Raw genomic sequence first — 22596 nt, 5'->3', positions numbered from 1 at the left:
AGCAAAGGAAAAGGGGCAAATCATTTATAGACATGCTTAACTGATCCAAAATGAGGCCAAAATTAGTGTTCACAGTACTTTTAACCCAGGTGTGCAAATTAAACAAACTATTAGGCATGCAGGGAGAACCAAAAGTAAATTCTCCAGAAAAGATTTGCCTCACAGATAGGATATAAATTATGTAGAAACTAGAGCACTCACACCAGAAGGGCACTTGTCCGGATACCAGAAAGGACTTTCCAGAAAAGACAAAAGTCTTTTACCATCCCAGGAGGGAGGTGCCAGACTTGTAACAGAAACAAATCCTCTGTAAAGTGAAAAACATTTCACCAAAGAGAGGGAGTCTGAAAATCCTACTGGAGATTCACCAGGCTGGAAAAGGCAACTCGTGAAGACAGAGAGCACAAAGGACAAGGTCAGTATCACATTCAGTTTCCGGGGCCGCTGATTCTTCTCAAGTGAGCTTGCCTCACGCCACTTCTGACACCATTTATGTCAGCCTAAATAACACATGGTGTGAGGCCCTCTAAAAAAATGATATTTATTTGGTATAAGGTATTGTAATGGGAATACATGTGAGATAGTAAATGATGTGCATATTCAGGGACTTGAAGGAAGATGAAGGTTTTCAAAGGAAAAATGAGGAGGATTACATAATTGTTTTGAGATAATTATCATTTGCTACAAGGATCAGTAACAATGGTGCTGCCAGTTTGGGGCTAGACAGTCGCTGAGCAGATTTCCTGGCAGATGTATTTTTTTGGTATAAGGTTGTGATGGTCTTTGTGCTAGGTTATGGTGTTTGAAGGTTGTTGTCTTTTGTAATAGTTTTTGTTATCAGACATATATGCATGAGAACTCTCTCTCCACCTCTTTTTTTTTTTTTTTTTTTTTTTTTTTTGAGACGGAGTCTCCCTCTATCTGTCACCCAGGCTGGAGTGCAGTGGCGTTATCTTGGCTCACTGCAACCTCCACCTCCCAGGTTCAAGCAATTATCCTGCCTCAGCCTCCTGAGTAGCTGGGATTACAGGTGAACACCATCATGACTGACTCTTTTTTTTTTTTTTTAAGTAGAGACAAGGTTTTTTTTTTTTTTATTGCATTTTAGGTTTTGGGGTACATGTGATGAACATGCAAGATTGTTGCATAGGTACACACATGGCAGTGTGCTTTGCTTCCTTCCGTCCCCTCACCTGTATCTGTCATTTCTCCCCATGCTATCTCTTCCCACCTCCCCACCCCCTGCCCCTCCCCCATTTCCCCCCAACGGATCCCAGTGTGTAGTGCTCCCCTCCCTGTGTCCATGTGTTCTCATTGTTCAACACCCGCCTATGAGCGAGAATATATGGTGTTTGATTTTCTGCTCTTGTGTCAGTTTGCTGAGAATAATGGTTTCCAGGTTCATCCATGTCCCTACAAAGGACGTGAACTCCTCGTTTTTGATGGCTGCATAATATTCCATGGTGTATATGTACCACATTTGCCCTATCCAGTCTATCATCGTTGGGCATTTGGGTTGGTTCCAGGTCTTTGCTATTGTAAACAGTGCTGCAATGAACATTCGTGTGCATGTGTCCTTGTAGTAGAATGATTTATAATCCTTTGGATATATACCCAGTAATGGGATTGCTGGGTCAAATGGGATTTCTATTTTTAGGTCCTTGAGGAATCGCCACACTGTCTTCCACAATGGTTGAATTAATTTACATTCCCACCAACAGTGTAAAAGTGTTCCTATTTCTCCACATCTTCTCCAGCATCTGTTGTTTCCCGATTTTTTAATGATCGCCATTCTAACTGGTGTGAGATGGTATCTCAATGTGGTTTTGATTTGCATTTCTCTGATGACCAGTGATGATGAGCATTTTTTCATATGTTTGTTGGCCTCCCGTATGTCTTCTTTTGTAAAGTATCTGTTCATATCCTTTGCCCATTTTTGAATGGGCTTGTTTGTTTTTTTCTTGTAGATCTGCTTTAGTTCTTTGTAAATTCTGGATATCAGCCCCTTGTCAGATGGGTAGGCTGCAAAAATTTTTTCCCATTCTGTTGGTTGCTGATTCACTCTACTGACTGTTTCTTTTGCCGTGCAGAAGCTGTGGAGTTTGATTAGGTCCCATTTGTCTATTTTGGCTTTTGTTGCCATTGCTTTTGGAGTTTTGGTCATGAAGTCCTTGCCTACACCTATGTCCTGAATGGTTTTCCCTAGATTTTCTTGTAAGGTTTTTATGGTATTAGGTCTGATGTTTAAGTCTTTAATCCATCTGGAGTTAATTTTGGTGTAAGGTGTCAGGAAGGGGTCCTGTTTCTGCTTTCTGCACATGGCTAGCCAGTTTTCCCAACACCATTTATTAAACAGGGAATCCTTTCCCCATTGCTTGTTTTTGTCAGGTTTGTCGAAGATCAGATGGTTGTGAGTATGTTGTATTTCCTCTGAGGCCTCTGTTCTGTTCCATTGGTCTATATCTCTGTTTTGGTACCAGTACCATGCTGTTTTGATTACTGTAGCCTTGTAGTATAGTTTGAAGTCTGGTAGTGTGATGCCTCCTGCTTTGTTCTTTTTGCTTAGAATTGACTTGGCTATGCGGGCTCTCTTTTGGTTCCATATGAAGTTTAAGGTGTTTTTTTCCAGTTCTGTGAAGAAGGTCCTTGGTAGCTTGATGGGAATAGCGTTGAATCTGTAAATTACTTTGGGCAGTATGACCATTTTCACGATGTTGATTCTTCCTAACCATGAACATGGAATGTTTCTCCATCTGTTTGTATCCTCTCTTATTTCGTTGAGCAATGGCTTGTAGTTCTCCTTGAAGAGGTCCTTTACGTTCCTTGTTAGTTGTATTCCTAGGTACTTTATTCTCTTTGTAGCAATTGTGAATGGCAGTTCGTTCTTGATTTGGCTCTCTTGAAGTCTATTACTGGTGTATAGGAATGCTTGTGATTTTTGCACTTTGATTTTGTATCCTGAGACTTTGCTGAAGTTGTTTATCAGTTTCAGGAGATTTTGGGCTGAGATGATGGGGTCTTCCAGATATACAATCATGTCATCTGCAAATAGAGACAATTTGATTTCCTCCTTTCCAATTTGGATACCCTTTATTTCTTTTTCTTGCCTGATTGCTCTGGCTAGAACTTCCAGTACTATATTGAATAGGAGTGGTGAGAGAGGGCATCCTTGTCTAGTGCCAGATTTCAAAGGGAATGCTTCCAGTTTTTGCCCATTCAGTATGATATTGGCTGTTGGTTTGTCGTAAATAGCTTTTATTGTTTTGAGATACATTCCGTCAATACCTAGTTTATTGAGGGTTTTTAGCATAAAGGGTTGTTGAATTTTGTCAAAAGCCTTCTCTGCATCAATCGAGATAATCATGTGGTTTTTGTCTTTGGTTCTGTTTATGTGGTGGATTACGTTTATGGACTTGCGTATGTTGAACCAGCCTTGCATCCCCGGGATGAATCCTACTTGATCATGGTGGATGAGCTTTTTGATATGCTGTTGCAATTGGTTTGCCAGTATTTTATTGAAGATTTTTGCATCTATGTTCATCATGGATATTGGCCTGAAATTTTCTTTTCTTGTTGAGTCTCTGCTGGGTTTTGGTATCAGTATGATGTTTGTCTCGTAAAATGATTTGGGAAGGATTCCCTCTTTTTGGATTGTCTGGAATAGTTTCAGAAGGAATGGTATCAGCTCCTCCTTGTATGTCTGGTAGAATTCAGCTGTGAACCCATCTGGACCTGGGCTTTTTTTGGGTGGTAGGCTCTTTATTGCTGCCTCGACTTCAGTCCATGTTATTGGTCTATTCAGGGTTTCGGCTTCTTCCAGGTTTAGGCTTGGGAGGTTGCAGGTGTCCAGGAATTTATCCATTTCTTCCAGGTTTACTAGTTTATGTGCATAGAGTTGTTTGTAATAATCTCTGATGATGGTTTGGATTTCTGTGGAATCTGTGGTGATATCCCCTTTATCGTTTTTTATTGCATCAATTTGGTTATTCTCTCTTTTCTTTTTTATTAATCTGGCTAGTGGTCTATTTTGTTGATCTTTTCAAAAAACCAGCTCCTGGATTTATTGATTTTTTGAAGAGTTTTTTGTGTCTCTATTTCCTTCAGTTCTGCTCTGATCTTAGTTATTTCCTGTCTTCTGCTAGGTTTTGAGTTTTTTTGATCTTACTCCTCTAGCTCTTTCAATTGTGATGATAGGGTGTCAATTTTAGATCTCTCCTTTCTTCTCATGTGGGCACTCATTGCTATATATTTTCCTCTAGAGACTGCTTTAAATGTGTCCCAGAGATTCTGGTATGTTGTGTCTTCGTTCTCATTGGTTTCGAAGAACATCTTTATTTCTGCCTTCATTTCATTGTTTATCCAGTCAACATTCAAGAGCAAGTTGTTCAGTTTCCATGAAGCTGTGCGGTTCTGAGTTAGTTTCTGCATTCTGAGTTCTAACTCGATTGCACTGTGGTCTGAGAGACTGTTTGTTATGATTTCTGTTCTTTTGCATTTGCTGAGGAGTGATTTATTGCCAATTATGTGGTCAATTTTAGAGTAGGTGTGATGTGGTGCTGAGAAGAATGTATATTCTGTGGATTTGGGGTGGAGAGTTCTATAAATGTCTATTAGGTTTGCTTGTTCCAGGTCTGTATTCAGGTCCTGGATATCCTTGTTGATTTTCTGTCTGGTTGATCTGTCTAATAATGACAATGGGGTGTTAAAGTCTCCCACTATTATTGTGTGGGAGTCTAAGTCTCTTTGTAAGTCATTAAGAACTTGCCTTATGTATCTGGGTGCTCCTGTATTGGGTGCGTATATATTTAGGATCGTTAGCTCTTCTTGTTGCAGTGATCCTTTTACCATTATGTAATGTCCTTCTTTGTCTCTTTTGATCTTTGTTGCTTTAAAGTCTATTTTATCAGAGATGAGAATTGCTACTCTTGCCTTTTTTTGCTCTCCATTTGCTTGGTAGATCTTCCTCCATCCCTTTATTTTGAGCCTTTGTGTATCCTTGCATGTAAGATGGGTTTCCTGGATACAGCACACTGATGGGTTTTGGCTTTTTATCCAATTTGCCAGTCTGTGTCTTTTGATTGGGGCATTTAGTCCATTTACATTTAGGGATAGTATTGTTATGTGTGAATTTGATGCTGTCATTTTGATGCTACCTGGCTGTTTTGTTGGTTAGTTGATGCAGATTCTTGATTGTGTTGATGCTTTTTTACCATTTGGTGTGTTTTTGGAGTGGCTGGTACTGGTTGTTCCTTTACAAGTGTAGAGCCTCTTTTAGGAGTTCTTGTAGAGCAGGTTTGGTGGTGATGAAATCTCTGAGTGCTTGCTTGTTCACAAAGGATTTTATTTTTCCTTCACTTATGAAGCTTAGTTTGGCTGGATAGGAGATTCTGGGTTGAAAGTTCTTTTCTTTGAGGATGTTGAATATTGGCCCCCAATCTCTTCTGGCTTGTAGGGTTTCTGCTGAGAGATCTGCTGTGAGTCTAATGGGCTTCCCTTTGTGGGTAACCCGACCTTTCTCTCTGGCTGCCCTTAGCATTTTCTCTTTCATTTCAACCCTGGTGAATCTGACGATTATGTGCCTTGGGGTTGCTCTTCTTGAGGAATATCTCTGTGGTGTTCTCTGTATTTCCTGGATTTGAATATTGGTCTGCCTTGCTAGGTTAGGGAAGTTTTCCTGGATAATATCCTGAAGAGTATTTTCCAGCTTGGATTCATTCTCTTCATCACATTCAGGTACACCTATCAGACGTAGATTAGGTCTTTTCACATAGTCCCACATTTCTTGAAGATTTTATTCATTCCTTTTTGCACTTTTTTCTCTGTTCTTGCCTTCTCTTTTTATTTCATTGAGTTGATCTTCGACCTCTGATATCCTTTCTTCTGCTTGGTCAATTCGGCTGTTGAAGCTTGTGCATGCTTCACGAAGTTCTCGTGTTGCGTTTTTCAGCTCCATCAATTCATTTATACTCCTCTCTATGCTGTCCATTCTCGTCAGCAGTTCGTCCAATCTTTTTTCAAGGTTTCTATTTTCTTTGCGATGGGTTAGAACATGTTCTTTTAGCTCATTGTAGTTTCTTACTACCCACCTTCTGAAGTCTGATTCTGTCATTTCATCACCCTCCTTCTCCATCCGGTCTGGTTCCCTTGCTGGTGAGGAGTTGTGGTCCCTTTTAGGAGGAGAGGTGTTCTGGTTTCGGGAGTTTTCATCCTTTTTGCGCTGGGTTCTTCCCATTTTTGTGAGTTTATCCACCTGTTGTCTGTCTCTGTCCCAGGGAGTTGGAGCTTTATGAGTTTCCCTTACACTACTGCCTTTTTTGATTTTTCTTTCAGGTCGGACCCGCCCAGCTAGCAGCACGCCTAGCCACTGCCTGCCCGCAGGGGCTTTGCTGAGCTGCTGTGGGCTCCGCCCAGCTGCCCTGAGCTCTTCCCTGTAGTCCTTTTTTTTTTTTTGAGACGGAGTTTCGCTCTTGTTACCCAGGCTGGAGTGCAATGGCACGATCTCGGCTCACCGCAACCTCCGCCTCCTGGGTTCAGGCAATTCTCCTGCCTCAGCCTCCTGAGTAGCTGGGATTACAGGCACGTGCCACCATGCCCAGCTAGTTTTTTGTATTTTTAGTAGAGACGGGGTTTCACCATGTTGACCAGAATGGTCTTGATCTCTCAACCTCGTGATCCACCCGCCTCGGCCTCCCAAAGTGCTGGGATTACAGGCTTGAGCCACCGCGCCCGGCTGCCCTGTAGTCCTTTTTATAAGGGCGCAGTTAGAACTGTCTCGGCAATGATGGCCCCGCCTCTGTTATGGTGGACTCTCTCTGTTGTGGCGGGTTGCCTCGGCAACGGCAGCCTGCCTCCATAGCGGTGGAGAGTCTCAGTAATGGCGGAAGCCCCTCCCCCACGGAGCCGGACCGTCCCGGTTCAGCTGTGCTTGGTTTGAAGGGCTCAACCCAGAGGGTTTCCAATTACTGTTTTTGTTTTGGTTGTTGTTGGGGGTGGAGGGGTGGGACCAACCGAGCCTGATCACCTGGCTCCCTGACTCAGAGTCTTTTCTTTTAAGTTGAACGACCCCGCGTTCCGGTCGCTTGTTGAAAAGGCGCCGGGATCTCCCGTGCTGCGACTCACGGAGTCGGCTCGAACCGCGGCGCCGGCTCCTGGCGGATTTTTTGCCTAGGAATCTCCTGGCCTGACTCGCTATTTCAGATGAATGGGCAACTCTGCCGTCTCAGGGCTCTGCTCGCCAGCTAAGAGGGCTCCCAGACCAGTGGCTTTTGTACGGAGAACCGCAGCAACAGGGAGTGGTCACAGCAGCCGCGCGGGCGGAATCAGCCCCGCGGGGGCCAAAACAGCCGCACCGGCTGGGACTGCAACGCTGGCGACCCCTCTGCCTGGGTATCTCCTGGTCTGTGGGCAATAAGAGTTCGTCTGGAAATGCGGCGTCCACTCACCCTCTGCACTTTCACTGGGAGCTGAAGTCCTGAGCTGTTCTTAGGCGGCCATCTTCCCAGCATTCCCCAGAAAAACTTTCTTTAAAACCAGTCATTTGAAACTTGAAACCATCAAGTGCTCCATCATATGTATAATGGGAATCTCTGAAGGCTATAATGTCTATGATCAAAGCATCAGCAATTTAGTTCCTGGTGAGGGACTTCTTCATGGCTTGCAGATGGAAGCGCTTTTAATTCTGGCTGGGCGAGACAAGGTTTTATCACATTGGCCAGGCTGGTCTCGAACGCCTGACCTCAAATGATCCACACACCTCAGCCTCCCAAAGCACTGAGATTACAGGTGTGAGTCACTGTGCCTGGCCAGAAGTGACTGTTTTATTTCTAACCACTTTCACAGAGTTTATCTGGTTTGGAATTTGCTTGGCTTCTTGAATCTGAAGGTTTATGTTTGTTGCCAAATATTGGAAGGCATTATTTTTTTTGAGTGCTTCTTTTTTTCAGATGGGGTCTCAGTCTGTTGCCCAGGTTGGAGTGTGGTGGTACAATCAAAGGTCACTGTAGCCTGGACCTCCTGGGCTCAGGCAATTCTGCCACCTCAGCCTCCTGAGTAGCTAGGACTACAGGCACACACCACTGCACCCAGCTAATTTTAAAATTTTTTGTAGACATAGGGTCATACTATGTTGCCTGGCTGGTCTTGAGCTCTTGGACTCAAGCAGTTCCCACCTCAGCCTTCCAAAGTGTTAGGATTACAGCCATGAACCACTGTACCCGACCTTGAGTATTTTCTTAGCCTCCCTCTTTTCCCCTCTACTTTGTTACACAAATGTTAGATCTTTTGTTATGATCACACAGGTCTCCGAGATGCTGTTCATTTTTTTTTCAATGTTTTCTCTCTGTTGTTCAGATTGGATAATTTCTGTTGTTCTGTTTCCCCGTTTTTGGTGCATTCTTTCCTTTCCCTTCCACTCTACTCTTAAGCCCATCCACTGAGCTTTTTGTTTTGGTTATTGTATTTTTTTACTTCTAAAATTTCCAATAGGTTCTTTATATTTTTTTATTTCTTTGCTCAGATTTTTTCATTTGCTTCAAGTGTGTTTATAATTGTTGAAACATTTTTATCATGGCTGCTTTAAAATATTTGTCAGATAATTCTAGTATCTGTATCTGTGCCATCTTGGTGTTGATATCTTTTTTTTTTTTTTTTTGAGATAGAGTCTTGCTCTGTCACCCAGGCTTGAGTGCAATGGCGCAATCTCTGCTCACTGCAACCTCCGCCTCCCGGGTTCAAGCCATTCGCCTGCCTCGGGCTTCTGAGTAGCTGGGACTACAGATGTATGCCACCATGCCTGGCTAAGTGTTGATATCTATTGATTGCCTTTTAAGTTCAGATTGAGGTTTTTCTGGATCTTGGTATGACAAGCGATTTTCTCTTGAAACTTGGACATTTCTGTTTCTCATTCTTATTTAAACCTCTTTTAGCTGACTTTGACACCACTCTAGCAAGGGAAGAGGAAACATCATATTACTGCCAGGTTGTGGTCAAAGTCCAGCTTCCCCACCTGGCCTCCACTGACACCTGAGGTGGGGGCTGTTTGCTACTGATGGGGTGCAGTGGGGCTCCCGGCTGCCCCTGTAGTTTCCATTGACTCCAAGGCGGGAACAGCATCACAACCCCTGGGTGCCGGCGAACGTTCTGCCTCCCCACCAGGCCCCTCTGACACCACAAGAGAGATTGTTGGGCGCCTCATTATAGCTTTGTGAGGGTAGAGGTCAGGGCCTTTGGTGGTCTGGGTGGGACCCTGTTTTTTCTGTGGTGCTTGGCTGGAGTAGAGCAGTTATGCATTGTCTAAATTTTCTGTCTTGCTAAGGTGCTCCTTTCCTGGTCCTCTGGCTGGAAAGAAACGGCTTTGTGTGTGCCCACTGGTGTTTCCACTGGGGGTTTTAATTGTACTTAGTGGGAAGAACAGGGAAAAGAGCATCTACGATCTCCGAGACACAGGCGCTGGTTTACTTTTGACAGCTATTGTCAGTCCTTGTTACATGTGGTGCACGCGTTAGTTTTCAGTTGTTTTTTTCTTAAGGGTGCATTTTGCTATGCAGAAATGTTTGGTTTTTATATAGTCAAATATATTAATCCTTTTTAAAAAAAGGATTAAGAGTTTTATAACATGTTTGGAAAGGCCTTTCTCATACCAAGCTTATGAAAAGAAACCTCCCTTTTCTTCTAGCTTTGAGGTGTTGTTTTTTTACATTTAAATATGTGAGCCGTCTGGAATTTCTTCTGGTGTAAGTAGGAACAGGAATCTCCCTGCACCAGTTCCCCACTGGCTACCCAATTGTCCCAGCTCCGTTTACTGAGTAATAAATGTTTTATGGTGTTAGGAAAATTCTATTTGGTAAATGGTTGTTTATAATAGTGTTTCTAACAGCTGAGTCCTGACAAAAGCGGTCTCAAAGTCCTAGAGGCTGCATGGGGGAAGGGATGCTTCAAACTTTAGCTCTCCATGGTTGTTAGTTGCTAACAGCGGGTACAGTGTGAGCTCCAGGCTGGACAGTATGACACAGTAGTGGTCAGCCTGTCCCTTTCTGGGACTTGGATACTCTCTAGGTTCAGGAGCCAGGGGCGGCCATGGCTGACTAGAGAGTGTTTTGAGCTGCCTTGGAAAGTGCTCCAGCTTGAAAGTTCTTCCTCCTCCGTGACCAGGTCATTCATTGCTGAGGGATGATCTATCCTATTGTTCAACAGTAACGCCCCAGCTGCCTGGGAGCCTGAGCATCTGTGAAGGGGAGGTCCATGGGGACATGGAGGAGTGTGACAGAAATGAACCCCTGAAGGGGGAGAGAGCAGTGGGTGGAAGAGGCCGGGGATTCTGCCTCACACAGAGGCAGAACGTGTAAGGTGGCACCAGAAGAAATGATGATAGCGGTGATGTGTCCTGGTGCCCTGCTGACACTAGTTATGACCCAGCCTTTCTCTTCGGGCTGTCAAGTTTCTTCTGCTAAGGAAAGGGTGAGGGATGTAGGGATGAGGAACCCCTCAGTCTGGAATGTGAGGCCCTCCCCCTCTGGGCCTCAGTGGACTTTCCAACCCAATGCAGTGTGGCCTACAAAGCCCTAATTGGGAGTAACAACCTGGGATTTGGCTCCCTCTCTGCCATTCACTGGTAGGCTGGCTAGGAGAAAATAATTTCCCATGTCTGGACCTTGTTTTCTTTACAAATAAAACTGGGTACTGAACTAGGTAAGTGATTTTCTTTAAGGCCCTTTTAAGAAATGGAAGACTCCACAGAAATTCAGGTATAAAAGCATTCAGTGCTGGGCAGCCGGGGTTGAAGCAGGTCTAGGAGCAGGGGCTCTGGCAGCTGGAGCCACTGGACCAGATGGGGCTCAGGTCCCTCCGCTGGCCCTGGGCCCTGCTGTATAAATAGAGGTGATAATAGAGTGGGGCAAATGAGACAGTTGTCTGGAAAGTGAGCAGAGCGGGAACACAGGTATTCCATCAATGAAGGGGCCGCTAGGACTGCTTGTGCCTTCCCAGATCCTCGCCTTTTGGTACAGCTCAGTGGCCCCTCCATCCTCTCCCTGCCACCAGCCCTCTGGGTACACTTTACCGCTGCATCCTTACCACAGCATGGCTTCAGGCTGGTAGCTAGTTGTTTATGTCTAAAACTTAACCTCCGTAATCCAAGCAAGTTCCGGAAAGGAGACCGCTTCCTTTCACAGCTCCAGATCCTCCAGGCTGCCTGGGAGGCAGACATTCAATTCATGTCTGTGGGGGCAGGAGAGATGCCTCTGCAGCAGTAATAGAACAGGACCTGGTGTGGTGTTCATGGCACGACGTTCTTCAGGAGGGAAGGTGAATCGTGGGCTCCTGCACCTCACAGGGCATCTGTAACTTTTAGAGAGTGCGAGATACAAAGCCAAACAGCCAAGCTGTCATCTCAGCCCAACAGCGCAGGACGTGAATCACCGACCCTGAGCCTGCGTCTTGCCTGTGTCCGCGCCTCTGCCAGAAAACAATCAAGACGCTTTCCAATTCAAAGACTCGGAAGAGTAAGGCTGGGTTCATGTTGCTTCTCATTTATTAATTCAGTCTGTTCTAAGTTGTACAGTTATGAAAATAACAAAACCAAAGCTGGAAGCCCGGGAATATTTACACTCTCTCTTGGGTAGTGAGGTCAGTCTATGTTGTTGCACAGATTGGTTATGTTTGGTACCTCAAAATGTTTATAATTCAGACAAAATCAGACAGATTAACAATTATATGTACAGTAAAACAAAAGGGGAAGTCATTCAAGTATCAAAATACAGAGGCAAAGATTAAATAACAAACATTTTTATTACAATTCAGTCCATTGCCGCGCCATGAGCAACAACACTTGCGAGCTGCTTTCTGCCGGCCTGGGCATCTCAAAGACAGACCGCGATCAGACTGGTTTTCTAACGTCTCGATGACTGCAGCGCTGCCTGCTGCCTGCTCAAACCCCAGAATCTCTGGAACTCCCACTAGTGTCTGCCGCTGGAGGGCCCAGGAGGTACGCGGAGCGCTGCACACACAGAGCCTGTCGGGAAGGTCCTATGCGAGGAGCAGCTGGTGGGCAGGGGAGAAGAGGTGGACAAGGAGCCTGTGGCCGGGACAGGTACTGAGCCCATCTGAAGTCTCCCACCTGAACGGGCTCCTTCACAGTTCAGAAATGCAGCAGCAGGGTCTGCCCCTCGTGTGACCTGCACTGGGAGAAGTGCAAAAGCGGGGACCTTCCCACTTGAAGCCTGTCCTTAAAGTTATGATAACCTTTCTAAGAAAGGGAGACTACCGGCCCCAGAGGAGAAGGAAGGAAGGAAGGAAAGGAAGAGAGGAAAGGGAAGGAAGGGAGGAAAGGAGAAAGAGAGGGAGGGAAGGAGGGAGGGAGGACCCAGTCATTTTCCTTTCTTGAATGTTCAGAAATAAACCAATCTCTAAACAAAACCCAGAGCCAGAGCAGACTAGCCAAGGCTTCCCATATGAAAATACCCTGAATAAATAAAGATATAGCAGCTTCAAGCGGAAGAAACACCTATGGATGATCTAAGCACAAAAGACAGCTTGAGGAGCGCATCGTAGTGTCTGCAGTTTCTTTCAGACCTCCCACGCCTGACAGAGGCCCACTTAGACGTGGCCTGGCCCCTCAGGAGGAAGAGACGGGTGCCACCACACGCGCGGCAGCAGCACAGTCTGCTCCGGATGGTTTAGGGTTCCTCGTCAAGCCCTGGAAGAAAGTCGGGGCTGAGTACTGTACGGCATGAGCTCATGGGAATCCTCACAGCCCCTGAAAGGAGCAGGAAATGAAGTAAAACTGCAAGGTGTTGAGGTCTTCGTTTAGTACCGAGAAGTGGAGGAGGGTCTGCCTCTGCTGCAGAGGGAGCTGGGTCCCAGGCCCCACTCTGTTGAGTGCTCAGCAGACAGAAACTCACAAGGCCCGGCTTCAAGCCAGCCAGAGACACAGCCCCACTTCTGGCCAACACCACGGGTTGAGAATGTGCCCGAGAGCAATGCTTGCACATACACACCAACAAAGAATTTAAATTCACAGCCTTTGCTGGGAAAGAGGAGTGTTGCTGAAACCTGGACTATTCATCCTGGGACCAGAATGACCCATGCCAGGAAAGCTCGGAGCCTGCTAAAGTGCCCACGGGAGGAACTGGGCACACAACTGAGCCAGCTTTGCCTCTCAACCCCACAGGGGGTTCCCCTGCGTTTCTACTCTAGTCCAGAGGGAAGAATGAAACCCAAGTTACTTTTAAAAGCAAAGCGAGCCAGTGGGAAAGCTTAAGCAGCAGTGGCACATCAGGATGCCAGCCTGCCCCAGAGGCCATGCTGGGGAGCATAAATGCACTGTCACCTTATTTAGCCTTTTTCCACACCAGGGGCCAGGGATGAGCCCAGCAGCCGAACATGTAACTGTCAAACCAATAATTCAGAGAATCAGAATGTGCCCCAGTCACACAGGCTGATTAGACAAATCACAAATTAGCAAGTAGCAACCTTAGCTGACCTACCCCAAATATTAATGCCCCACACAAAGCTGCTTTTCCTGTTCTCTGACACACTACAGGCAGTACGGCACCAGCCAGCCTGCGGCCAGCCAGCCCAGGGTAGTCCTCTACTCACTGACAGGTGAGAGGCCAGGGAGAGGCCTGGCACTCTGGCACTGGCTAAGACTTCCCAGCACCAGAAACTGCACACTTATCTTCATTTGGCCACTGAACCTTCCCATCAGGAACCCCAGAAACAGACCAGAGACCTTTGTTTTGCCCAGGTGCCTTTAAGGCCGTGTTCTTGCAAGAAGCCTGTGTCCAGCCCCTGATGGGGACAGGAAGTTGGGCAGTTCATAAACAGCAGCAGCTGACATGGTTGTTTGAAAAGCAGACTCACTCTACTCAATTCTGCTGGAGCCTGCTCCGTTCCCCTCACCCACAGACCACCGCCTTCTCTTCAGACCCACCCAGATCCTGCACCCAGATCCCATCCTGAGGACAGAGACCGTGCAGACTGGCCTCTGAACCAACCTCAGCTCCCCTGTCCTCTGCCCAATGGCCATTCGTCTAAAGATTGGCAGTATGACCTAGAGGTTTGAGCCAAGTGTTAAAAGTTCATTTTATAAAAAGATTTTTTTTTCTATTAAAAACAATGTGTTCTGAACAAGTCACTTTCTTGACCCTCTGGAATGCCAGTCCCATCTGCTAGCGGCCTGGAGTGCTTCTCCGCAGCCAAGGCAGGGCTCACTCTGCAAGACGCGGTGGTGGCAGGCCCAGGCCAAGTGGCCAAGAGGGCGTCCTGCAGGCGGAGGTGAGGCCTGGGTCTTCGAAGCTGCAGGCGAGGCGGTGGCAGCGGCGGTGGGAGCCTGTGCCCCCACATCTATGTTTCCGCAGCACAGTGTGGTTCCTCAGTGGCTCAGCTTGGCAGAAGCAAACAATGGGAGGAGGAAAGGGTTAACCAATGGGGCCTGCGGACGGTGGAGGAAATGGAAAGGAAACAAAGCAGGACAGATCCCTCACAGCCTCCCCGGGTGCCCTCCACGCCTGCACCCACGGCCCGCAGCCCCCAGCCACCGCTGGCTCAGCGAGTCTGCTCAGGAAGGCACAAGGATGGGCGGGTGCGCAGAACCCACCCCGTTTATCGACTTGGGTTTTGAGTGTCGTGGCCGACCGGCTTTCCTAGTGGACTCTGCTACGTGTGCACGGCCGCCTACAGCACCTCTTCCTTCCTGTCTCCTGCCATCCAAACTGATTTGCCCACACTGGAGAACGCGGGGCCTCTTCAGAGACTCAGCTCCACCATCCCAGCTGCTGAGCTGCTGTGAGGGGATGGCCTCTCCTCTCGGAGGAGTCAGGAGGCTGAGGGAGGCGGTCAGGGGTGCACTGGACGGCGCTGACTATCTGCGATCCCCCACTGTGGAGCATGTCAGAACGCTCCTGGAGGACATGGAGGCCACTGGGTGTAGGCCCGTCCTCCAGCGGCTCTGTTCTGTGAGGGAAGAAGGTGCGCCGTGCATACAGGGCACAGGCCGCCGCCTCGCTGGTCCTTCGGAAGGCCTTCCTCCTCAGTGAGCTAGCCTCCAGAGCCAGGCCCAAGGCTTCCAGGCCTCGAGATTCTGTGGCGAAGATACGAGGGGCCACCCACACACGTGCCACCTCGCTCCTTGGAGGGGAAGGCTCATCAGGACTGAGGCACCTGCTGTGTGAGCCAGCCTGTGAGTGTTCAGATACCCAGAGCCCCAAGCGGGGCAGTCAGCACAGGCCCAGGGGCCTGGTGCATTATCTTGGGCCCTGACAGAAAGCAGTCTGTCCCTGGTCAAGCCACATCACTGAGCTCAAGGTCTCACACGGGCCTGGCCATGAGAGTGAGGCCAGCACCTCAGAGCAGTGGAGGACAGTGGGGTGGGGCTGCAGGCCGGCTGTGAGCAGAGTGCTGGGGACTCTGGCACTGGGTGGTCACAGTGGTTGGTTGTTTCAGGAGAGGTGAGGACAGTCAGCTCTCGGCAACAGTGCCCAGCTGTGGCTCAGTACAGCAGACAGACGGAGGGCGCCGCACAGAGCCCAGCCCAACCCCGGGGAGCTATCAGTGCCACTGGGAGTCTGCTGGAGACCACCCTGCCCGTCAGGGTTCACAGTGCCTGCCTGTGGAGGCTTCTGGGGTGCAACAGGCCCCTGGAGCCCTCTTGGTGCCCACCTCAAAGGCAACTCACCCCCCCCAAGCTGTCCTCAGCCCAAGGGGGAGAATTCACAGTGTTCAGTGGTGGTAGGTGCGAGAGCTGCGAGGGTACAGCGTCTACGCTGCTGCCCGCCCAGGAGGAGCGGGTCCCAGTGCAGGTGGGGCCGTGGCGTCAGCAGCTGGAAGGAGAGAGTTGAGGACAGCAGAAAGATCGGATGGCAAAGGCACAGTGAGACTAGTGGAGACAGGGAGTGGGTTGTTTTAGAAGATAGTGGTCTCATACTTGGTGCTGAGGCTCCGCTTAGAGTCTGGTTTGGGGTCCACAACCCAGGAGACACTGGCATGGGATTGCGCATCTTGGTCCATATCAGGTGGTTCCAGCTGCCAAACAAGGAAGCGGTCAAGAGTCAGAGGGAGCTCTGTGCCAGGGCCGGAGGCAGCAGGCCCCAAAGGCCCCTCCCAGCCCCAGGCTGGGCTGTGGCCCCTATGCTGGGAGGGGCAGCCCTCATTCTCCTCAGCCAAAGAGCAGGCCCCTCCCAGAGCATCTTGGGGAGAGCCATCTCCAGGCACAACTTCTCTCAGGGATTTCTTGGGATTTCTCAGTTAAAGGACCCCTGTCCTACCTGGGCCTCCTGCTGTAAGCCCCAAACCCACTCACATTGGGCAGGAAGGGGATGTGGGGCTTTGAAATGCCAAGCCTCAGATCCCTCTGCTAGGACCCTCTTGCTCACCCCAAGGCAAGACCCCCATAGTCACCCCAGACCTCCGGAGAGAGGACACACAGCAGAAAAACAAGAGAGGGCTGAAGCACACACAGGACAGGCAGAGGGCATCTCAGGAAGAGGGGAAAGAATGTCACACAGGCGGGAGAGGCCACCAGAGGCTGAGAGCGCTCACGGTCACTTCGGGGAGACTGACACACAAGAGAGCAGGAGGCGTAAAGACCTTGACTCCAGGACTAACAGACGGCAGCGGTAGGTAGGAAGGACGGTGGGTGGAGCAGGTGTGACAGTAACAACAGCGACTATCGGGGGGCAGCGGCACCTGGGGTGCAGAGCAAAGCAGACACAGACACAGGGACGGCGCAGTTACTGGGGGCTGCCTGCCGGCTGCTCTCTGCAGCCCCTTGATGGCCTTGCCCTTGGGGGAGCCCAGCAAGAGAGGGAAGTGGGAGCGCCAGAGGCCTGCCCAGGCCAGAGGAGCTGCTGCCTTTCCAGGGCAAGACCTGGCGAGGTGGGGGGCAATTAAGAAGGTCATTTCCCTGGAGGGCTAGCTTTCTGGAAGTGCCAGAAGACCCTTGTCATGCTGGCCACCCCAAGCCCTTGAATCCCTGGGGCCAGGGAGAGGGGGGTTCTTGGCTAGTGGGACCCACGTACTGCGGATTTCCTCACGCCGACCCGAGGCTTAGGCACCGGTTTGGAAGATTTTGTTTCAATCATCTCAGCTGCAGAGGCGCCCATCGGCCTGGACTTCTGGGCCTGCAGGGCCAACTGATAGGCCACCTCAAAGGCCTGCCCCAGCGTCAGGATGATTTCGTAGGTCAGGTTCTGGGAGGAAGCAGATCACCCACTTAAGCGCCTGGTTCGGGAGCCGATTCACCCACTCCTGCCCTGTCCTGCCCCTCACCCTGAGCACACAGGCGGCATCTGGGGTAAGAAGAGAACACTGGTTTCGAAAAGACACAATTTGATCATAACACACTATTTCCTTCTGCAAGATTTCATCTGATAGAAACACTAGGCAAATGCAAAACCTGCTGCTGGCTGAACCAAGCCCCTACCACACCTGGTACGGTAGCTTCACATTGGGCATGCCATTCCTTGCAGGGACCCCGTGTGCCCCTCTGAGTCCACCTGGGAGCGCTCCTCCCTGTTTCCTGCCCTTTCCCTCCTTTTATTCCTCCTAGATCCCAGTGGTCCTCCCTGCTCTACACAGGATGTGGCCAGGAACTGGGCTTCGGGGAGGGCAGCTGTACACCCCTGCCAGCCCAGGCAGGGGCCATGCCTGCGGCAGTACTTGAGTATTTCTTAACCATTAATATGAATAAGTGGTGCTGGTGCTTTTAATGTGTCACCGACAAAGTCTGTGAGTGCTGTGCCCCTAACTCTACTTCCCCATGAACCCTGTGGTTTTTATTGTGTGATTTTGCCCAGCACAGCAATTTTTAGGAGAAGATACGTGGTGTTACAGCAGAACTGAGTACGTGTGGGAAAAGTCAGCGACAGGTGAATGGCATTCTCCGTGTGCTGTGTGGACCACCTCCTCCATCTCACAGCAGCCCCTGAGGTGGGGCATATTATATTCCCCTCCAGACAGATGAGGAAACAGGCAGACGTGATGTTTCCAAGCTCACACAGCCTGGAGCCTTCTAACCTTCCCTGGCCCAGAGCAAGCAGAGGTGCTAGGGTGGATGAGGTCCCGCGGGTGTGGGGATGCCCAGAGCTGCCTGTGTTCCAGGAGCCACAGAGATTCTGGAACTAGCTGCTGCCCTGAGGGTGGCAGGGACCTGACCCCTCTGACTTCCTCCTGGGGTGAGGAGGTAGCCTGGGGCCACTCCCAGGCTTTGTCACAGGTTAGAGGGAACCCCTGCCATGTGGGCTGTCGTTACCAGTCTTCTCCCTGTGGGCAGCTGTGTGAGGATGAACTCTCCTCAGCCCAGCAGCACCCAGAGCCAAGCCTCAGCAAGAATTTGAGGGAAGAAAATCTACTGCAAAAGAGGGCACTGCTGCCCCTAAGAGAGGAGTAGAGCACGTTTCTGGGAGGCAGCCCAGCCAGAGGTTGGAGGGCGAGGGCAGGGAGCCAGGGGAGACAAAGGCCTTGTCTCACCTAAGAAACATTCACTTAAAAGCTGGAAAGCCAGGCACAGTGGCTCCCACCTACAATCTAGTGACATGGGAGGCTGAGGTGGGTGACTTGCCTGAGCCCAGGAGTTCGAGGCCAGCCTGGGCAACACAGGGAGACTCCATCTCTTAAAAAAAAATGCTGGAAACCCCTTGTCCCTAGTGCCCCACTCATAAATCAAGCATTTGCCAGGCACCGGCCAGGGCCAGGACAGCGCCACATCTATACCGTGCGATGGGGCTGGACGCCTCGGGACTGCCACCCAAGTCCACCCTGCCCGTCCCCAGGACCCCACCCACCACATCCACCGTGCTGAACACATGGCAATAGTGGTGGCTGGTCTGCAGGTCCTTGGTGATGTAGGCGAAGGTACAGAGGTCCTCTGGGTCCTGGGCGGCACAGGAAATATTCCGGATCTCATGCTCCGCGATGACGTTCTGTTGGGGAAAGCCGTGTTCTGGAATTCTCAGGCTCACATGCGTTTGGTACCCCCCGCCCCAGCCTTTTGCCATTGTCACTGTTCTCTCTCCCAGCCTGCAGGGTCAGCCAAACTCCCTTCCTCTTCTCATTTTGTTTTCTGGTGGGGGTAGGGGATGGTGTCTAACCTTGCACAATTTCAGTTTGGGGTCTCCACCCTTGACCACAGCAACTAAGACAGTAAAATGTTCAAACCCAACCATGAGCTCTCCCCAGCCTCTCTCACCTCCCAGGGTGGGGGCAAAGTGGGAAGGGTGTCAGGAAGGTGGGATTCCACACAGTCAGTGGTGCACAAGGGGAGTCCTTTGCTCAGAGAGGGAATCAGACCTGTGAAGACCTGTGAGCAGGAGCGTGGCCAGCAGAGCCCAGGTGGAGAGGCTAAGAGCCGCTATGACTAGGGTGGGGAGGGGGCTGACAGCAGGCACCCAGGCCAGCAGATGAGACACGCCTCTTGGCGAGGTGGTGAAGTAGGAAGTAATAAGAGTGGGCTGGGGACCCTCTAGAGAGAGAAGGGATGAGAGAGGGCAGCCGGGTTGCTTGCGCTTGGAGCCCTGTGGCTCTGTTGGGGACATGGGTCCCACTCCCGCCAAGAGTCTCTGTGAGCAGCACACCTTGTTGGAGGCATCGATGAACTTGACACCTTTGTATGTGATGGACAGGATAATGGTGGGGATCTTCTTCATGTGCTCGGTGGATTTCTACAGGAAACAAGAGGGGGCCCTATCAATGCCCCTTCTCCGGGCTAAGCCTCCTGGGATTCCATAGGTCCCAGCTTCCCTCCTGTCCTTAGGTAGCACGGCAGGGCCTAGCCAACTACAGATGTTGCCCCCATTGCTGCCTTCTGTCCTGGTCAGTCCCATGGCACCCTCCAGCCCACACAGACACCCCTCTGCCCCGCAAATGCCCCCCAACCCACCACAGGCACACCCGACCCTGTGCAGGCACCCCTTGCTCCACACAGGCACTCCCCGCCCTGCATAGTCACCCTCCACCCTGCAGACAACCCCCCACCCTACACAGGTACCCCCTACCCTGCTGACACCACCCCAGCCCACACAGGCAATGCCCCAACCTGCACAGGCAACCCCCACTCCACAAAGACACCCTCCCACCCCACACAACCTCCTGCCCACCCCACATAGGCACCCTACCCGCATCTTGGCACAGGCATCCTGCGTGGATTCTGTCCCTCGAAGATCTTTGATCAGCATGGAGCCCAGGTACTGTGGGGGCGAGCAGTGGCTAGGCTTAGGAAGTCCTGCGTTTCCATGCAGGGGTGACCCAACCAATTTGGGACTGTCCCACAGTCAAGTGGTTACCCCTCCCAACCCCTCTCCTGCCCCAGCTGGAGAGGTCCTCCATTCAACTCTCTGGCTAAAGGACCAGATGCCTCCACCCCTTCCCCCAGTGCCAAGAATGGCTCAAGAGTGGAGAACAGTGCTCGACCTGGGCCTGGCTTTGTGGAGTCCCTACTGGGACTCAGGGCCGCAGGTGCAGATGCCTGGCTGAGAAGGGGCAGGGAGCAGAGAGGCTGGCCCTCCTGGGAGGGCGGAGGGCAGGAGCAACTCACATTGGCTTCATAACCGCAGGACTCGAAGATGAGTTTCTCTGGCTGGTGTTGCCAACTCTGCACTGGGGCGTAGGGCGCTGCCAGGCTGGGGGGCCGCAGGGTCAGCTTGGCCTCGCGGTGCTCCTCCTGCAGAACGTACAGTCAGACACCTACTCCTTGCTCCAGAGGAGCGCACAGGCTCTGCCCGGCTCCAGCACACCCAAGGGAGAAGATGCCAGTGACCTTAGCAAGTTCAAGGGTCAAGTGGAAAGGGCAAGGGGAGACCAGCAATTCAAACATACTGCGGGGGAGGGGAGGCGCAGGCGACAGCAGAGGCACAGCAGGGACCTAGACCACCTGAGAACAGATGAGTCTCAAAGGAGATGGGAGATGAGCAGAAAGGAGATGGCAGAGTCTGTCAAGGGCACAGGCTGCCGGGCTGTTCTGCACAAAGACCAAAGGGGAAAGCAGCAGCCACGAGACCCCGGGATGCCTTGGGGCCCAGTCCAGGGCCTGGGAGGGATCCTCAAAGCCAGGAAGCCAGTGAAGCTCTCATGCCTAGGAATGCATTTCAAATGGATCCTTCGGGCAGCAGCTGAGGGGGTGGGGAGGCCACTGTGGTCCAGGTGAGAGACGATGGGTTCCTATCTGGGCGCTGGTGGAAGGAATGGAGAGGAAGGAAAAGATTCAGGAAACACAAAGCCCTCCCTTCCCAGTAGCGCGCAAAGAGCCTCTCAACGGCAACTGGAACCGCTGGACGGTGTGTTTTAAAATCCTTTAATATTCCTGGCCGTGCCTGTGGAAAGGGAAGGGAAGTCCCCAGAGCCAAAGTGAGAAGTGAGAGTCAGAGACACAGGCAGGGGTGAAACTGAGGTTCACACGGAGGGGCCTGAGGGACACATGCCAATCCTCTGTCTGACAGGCCAAGAAGACAAGGACAAACCCAGGGTCCGTGCAAGGCGGGAGGCAGAATAGGCAGGTCTTGAGTCAATCCGGGCCCCCTGGAAACGATGCCCTGAGAGGGTGAGCCAGGAATGTGGGATGGGCCCACCTCGGTCAGGGGTAGGGCAGGCACCGGGAGTGGAGGTGGGGTCTCCAGCAGTGCCCCCCACGGGGCTGCAGGCAGAGAACGGGAAGAACAGTCTGGTCTGGCTGTGGTTCGCTGGGCGGGAGGAAGACAAAGCTGCAGAGGCGAGGCCGCAGACAAAGCAGTTCTGGGGAACAGCTCGGGTAAGCAGGGAAGGAAGGGGCCAAGAAGGTGCTCAGAGAGGCCAGGAGAGAGCGGAGGGCTCTGGGGCCAGCAGGGGCCTGCAACGCAGGACACAGTAGGCCACAGAGGACGGGGGATCTGAAGCTAAGGGAGGGAAACGCAAGCCATGCAGCCCATAGGACTGGCCCTGGCAGCCAACAGCTGAAGTGAGTTTTGCACCAGAGCTCAGCGCCATGGAGGAAGGGTGGGCCTTACACAGGGCAGCTGGGTGGGGGCAAGCAGAGCAAGCTGATGCTCCTGACCTTGATGCCAGCCCAACTGTGCTCAGGTATGGGGCAGCAGGTGGTTCTGGGAGGCCCTGTTCTGCCCAGAGGGATGAAGTGGACCCTGGCCGAAGCTCCCCCTCCCCGGCCCCCACCCCATGCCCACCTGGATCCTGAAGCGCTCCGCTCGGGAGGGTGCCGCGGGGTCATGGAGACTGTCGTGACGCCTCCTGCCTGTGTCCCCTGGAGGTAGCAGCAGGTCTGCTGACCGCCCGGTGCAGGAATCATTCTGGCTCAGCGGAGAGGACGTCTGGGAGAGCAAATCTTGGCACTGTGGAGGGAGAAATCGAGGTGGAACTTGCAACCCGCGGCCCAGTGCCTGGCTACAGGTGTCAGCCGGCCCCCTGGTTAGGACGGTGTGGGCAGCCGCACCAGGAGGAGAAAGCAGGGACTGGACAAAGGGGCCAACACCATGGGGGTGTCAGACAGGTGGCACCACACAGCCACCGCCCACCAGTGCCCCCAGAGAGGGCAGAGAAGCTGTTTTTGCACTTCTAAAAGATTAAATCTTCTGTCCTGATCCACTGCAGGCCTCTGCACATGATCAAAGCATCCTCCGG

General features: G+C 51.0%; 1 protein-coding gene across 8 annotated transcripts in view; it reads right to left on the bottom strand.

Annotated features, from left to right (window-relative positions):
* Positions 1 to 11505: 11505 nt before the first annotated feature.
* ANKS1A (ankyrin repeat and sterile alpha motif domain containing 1A) overlaps positions 11506 to 22596 on the bottom strand; it is a 204495-nt gene continuing 193404 nt past the window's right edge. For 7 of the 8 annotated variants that reach the window (XM_039467397.2, XM_039467399.2, XM_074397927.1 and 4 more), the window contains 7 exons: positions 22143 to 22307; positions 20525 to 20650; positions 20106 to 20177; positions 19566 to 19652; positions 18777 to 18914; positions 17013 to 17183; positions 11506 to 16017 (listed from right to left, as the gene is read on the bottom strand). In XM_039467397.2, coding sequence (XP_039323331.2) covers positions 15898 to 16017; positions 17013 to 17183; positions 18777 to 18914; positions 19566 to 19652; positions 20106 to 20177; positions 20525 to 20650; positions 22143 to 22307 — 879 coding nt within the window. In that variant the 3' untranslated portion in view covers positions 11506 to 15897. The remainder of the gene's footprint in view (positions 16018 to 17012; positions 17184 to 18776; positions 18915 to 19565; positions 19653 to 20105; positions 20178 to 20524; positions 20651 to 22142; positions 22308 to 22596) is intronic. The other variant, XM_039467398.2, reaches the window with a different exon arrangement.

This window comes from Saimiri boliviensis, chromosome 4, assembly GCF_048565385.1.
Source record: "Saimiri boliviensis isolate mSaiBol1 chromosome 4, mSaiBol1.pri, whole genome shotgun sequence".
NCBI classification, from domain to species: domain Eukaryota; kingdom Metazoa; phylum Chordata; class Mammalia; order Primates; family Cebidae; genus Saimiri; species Saimiri boliviensis.
This window is presented reverse-complemented; position numbering and strand designations above follow the sequence as displayed.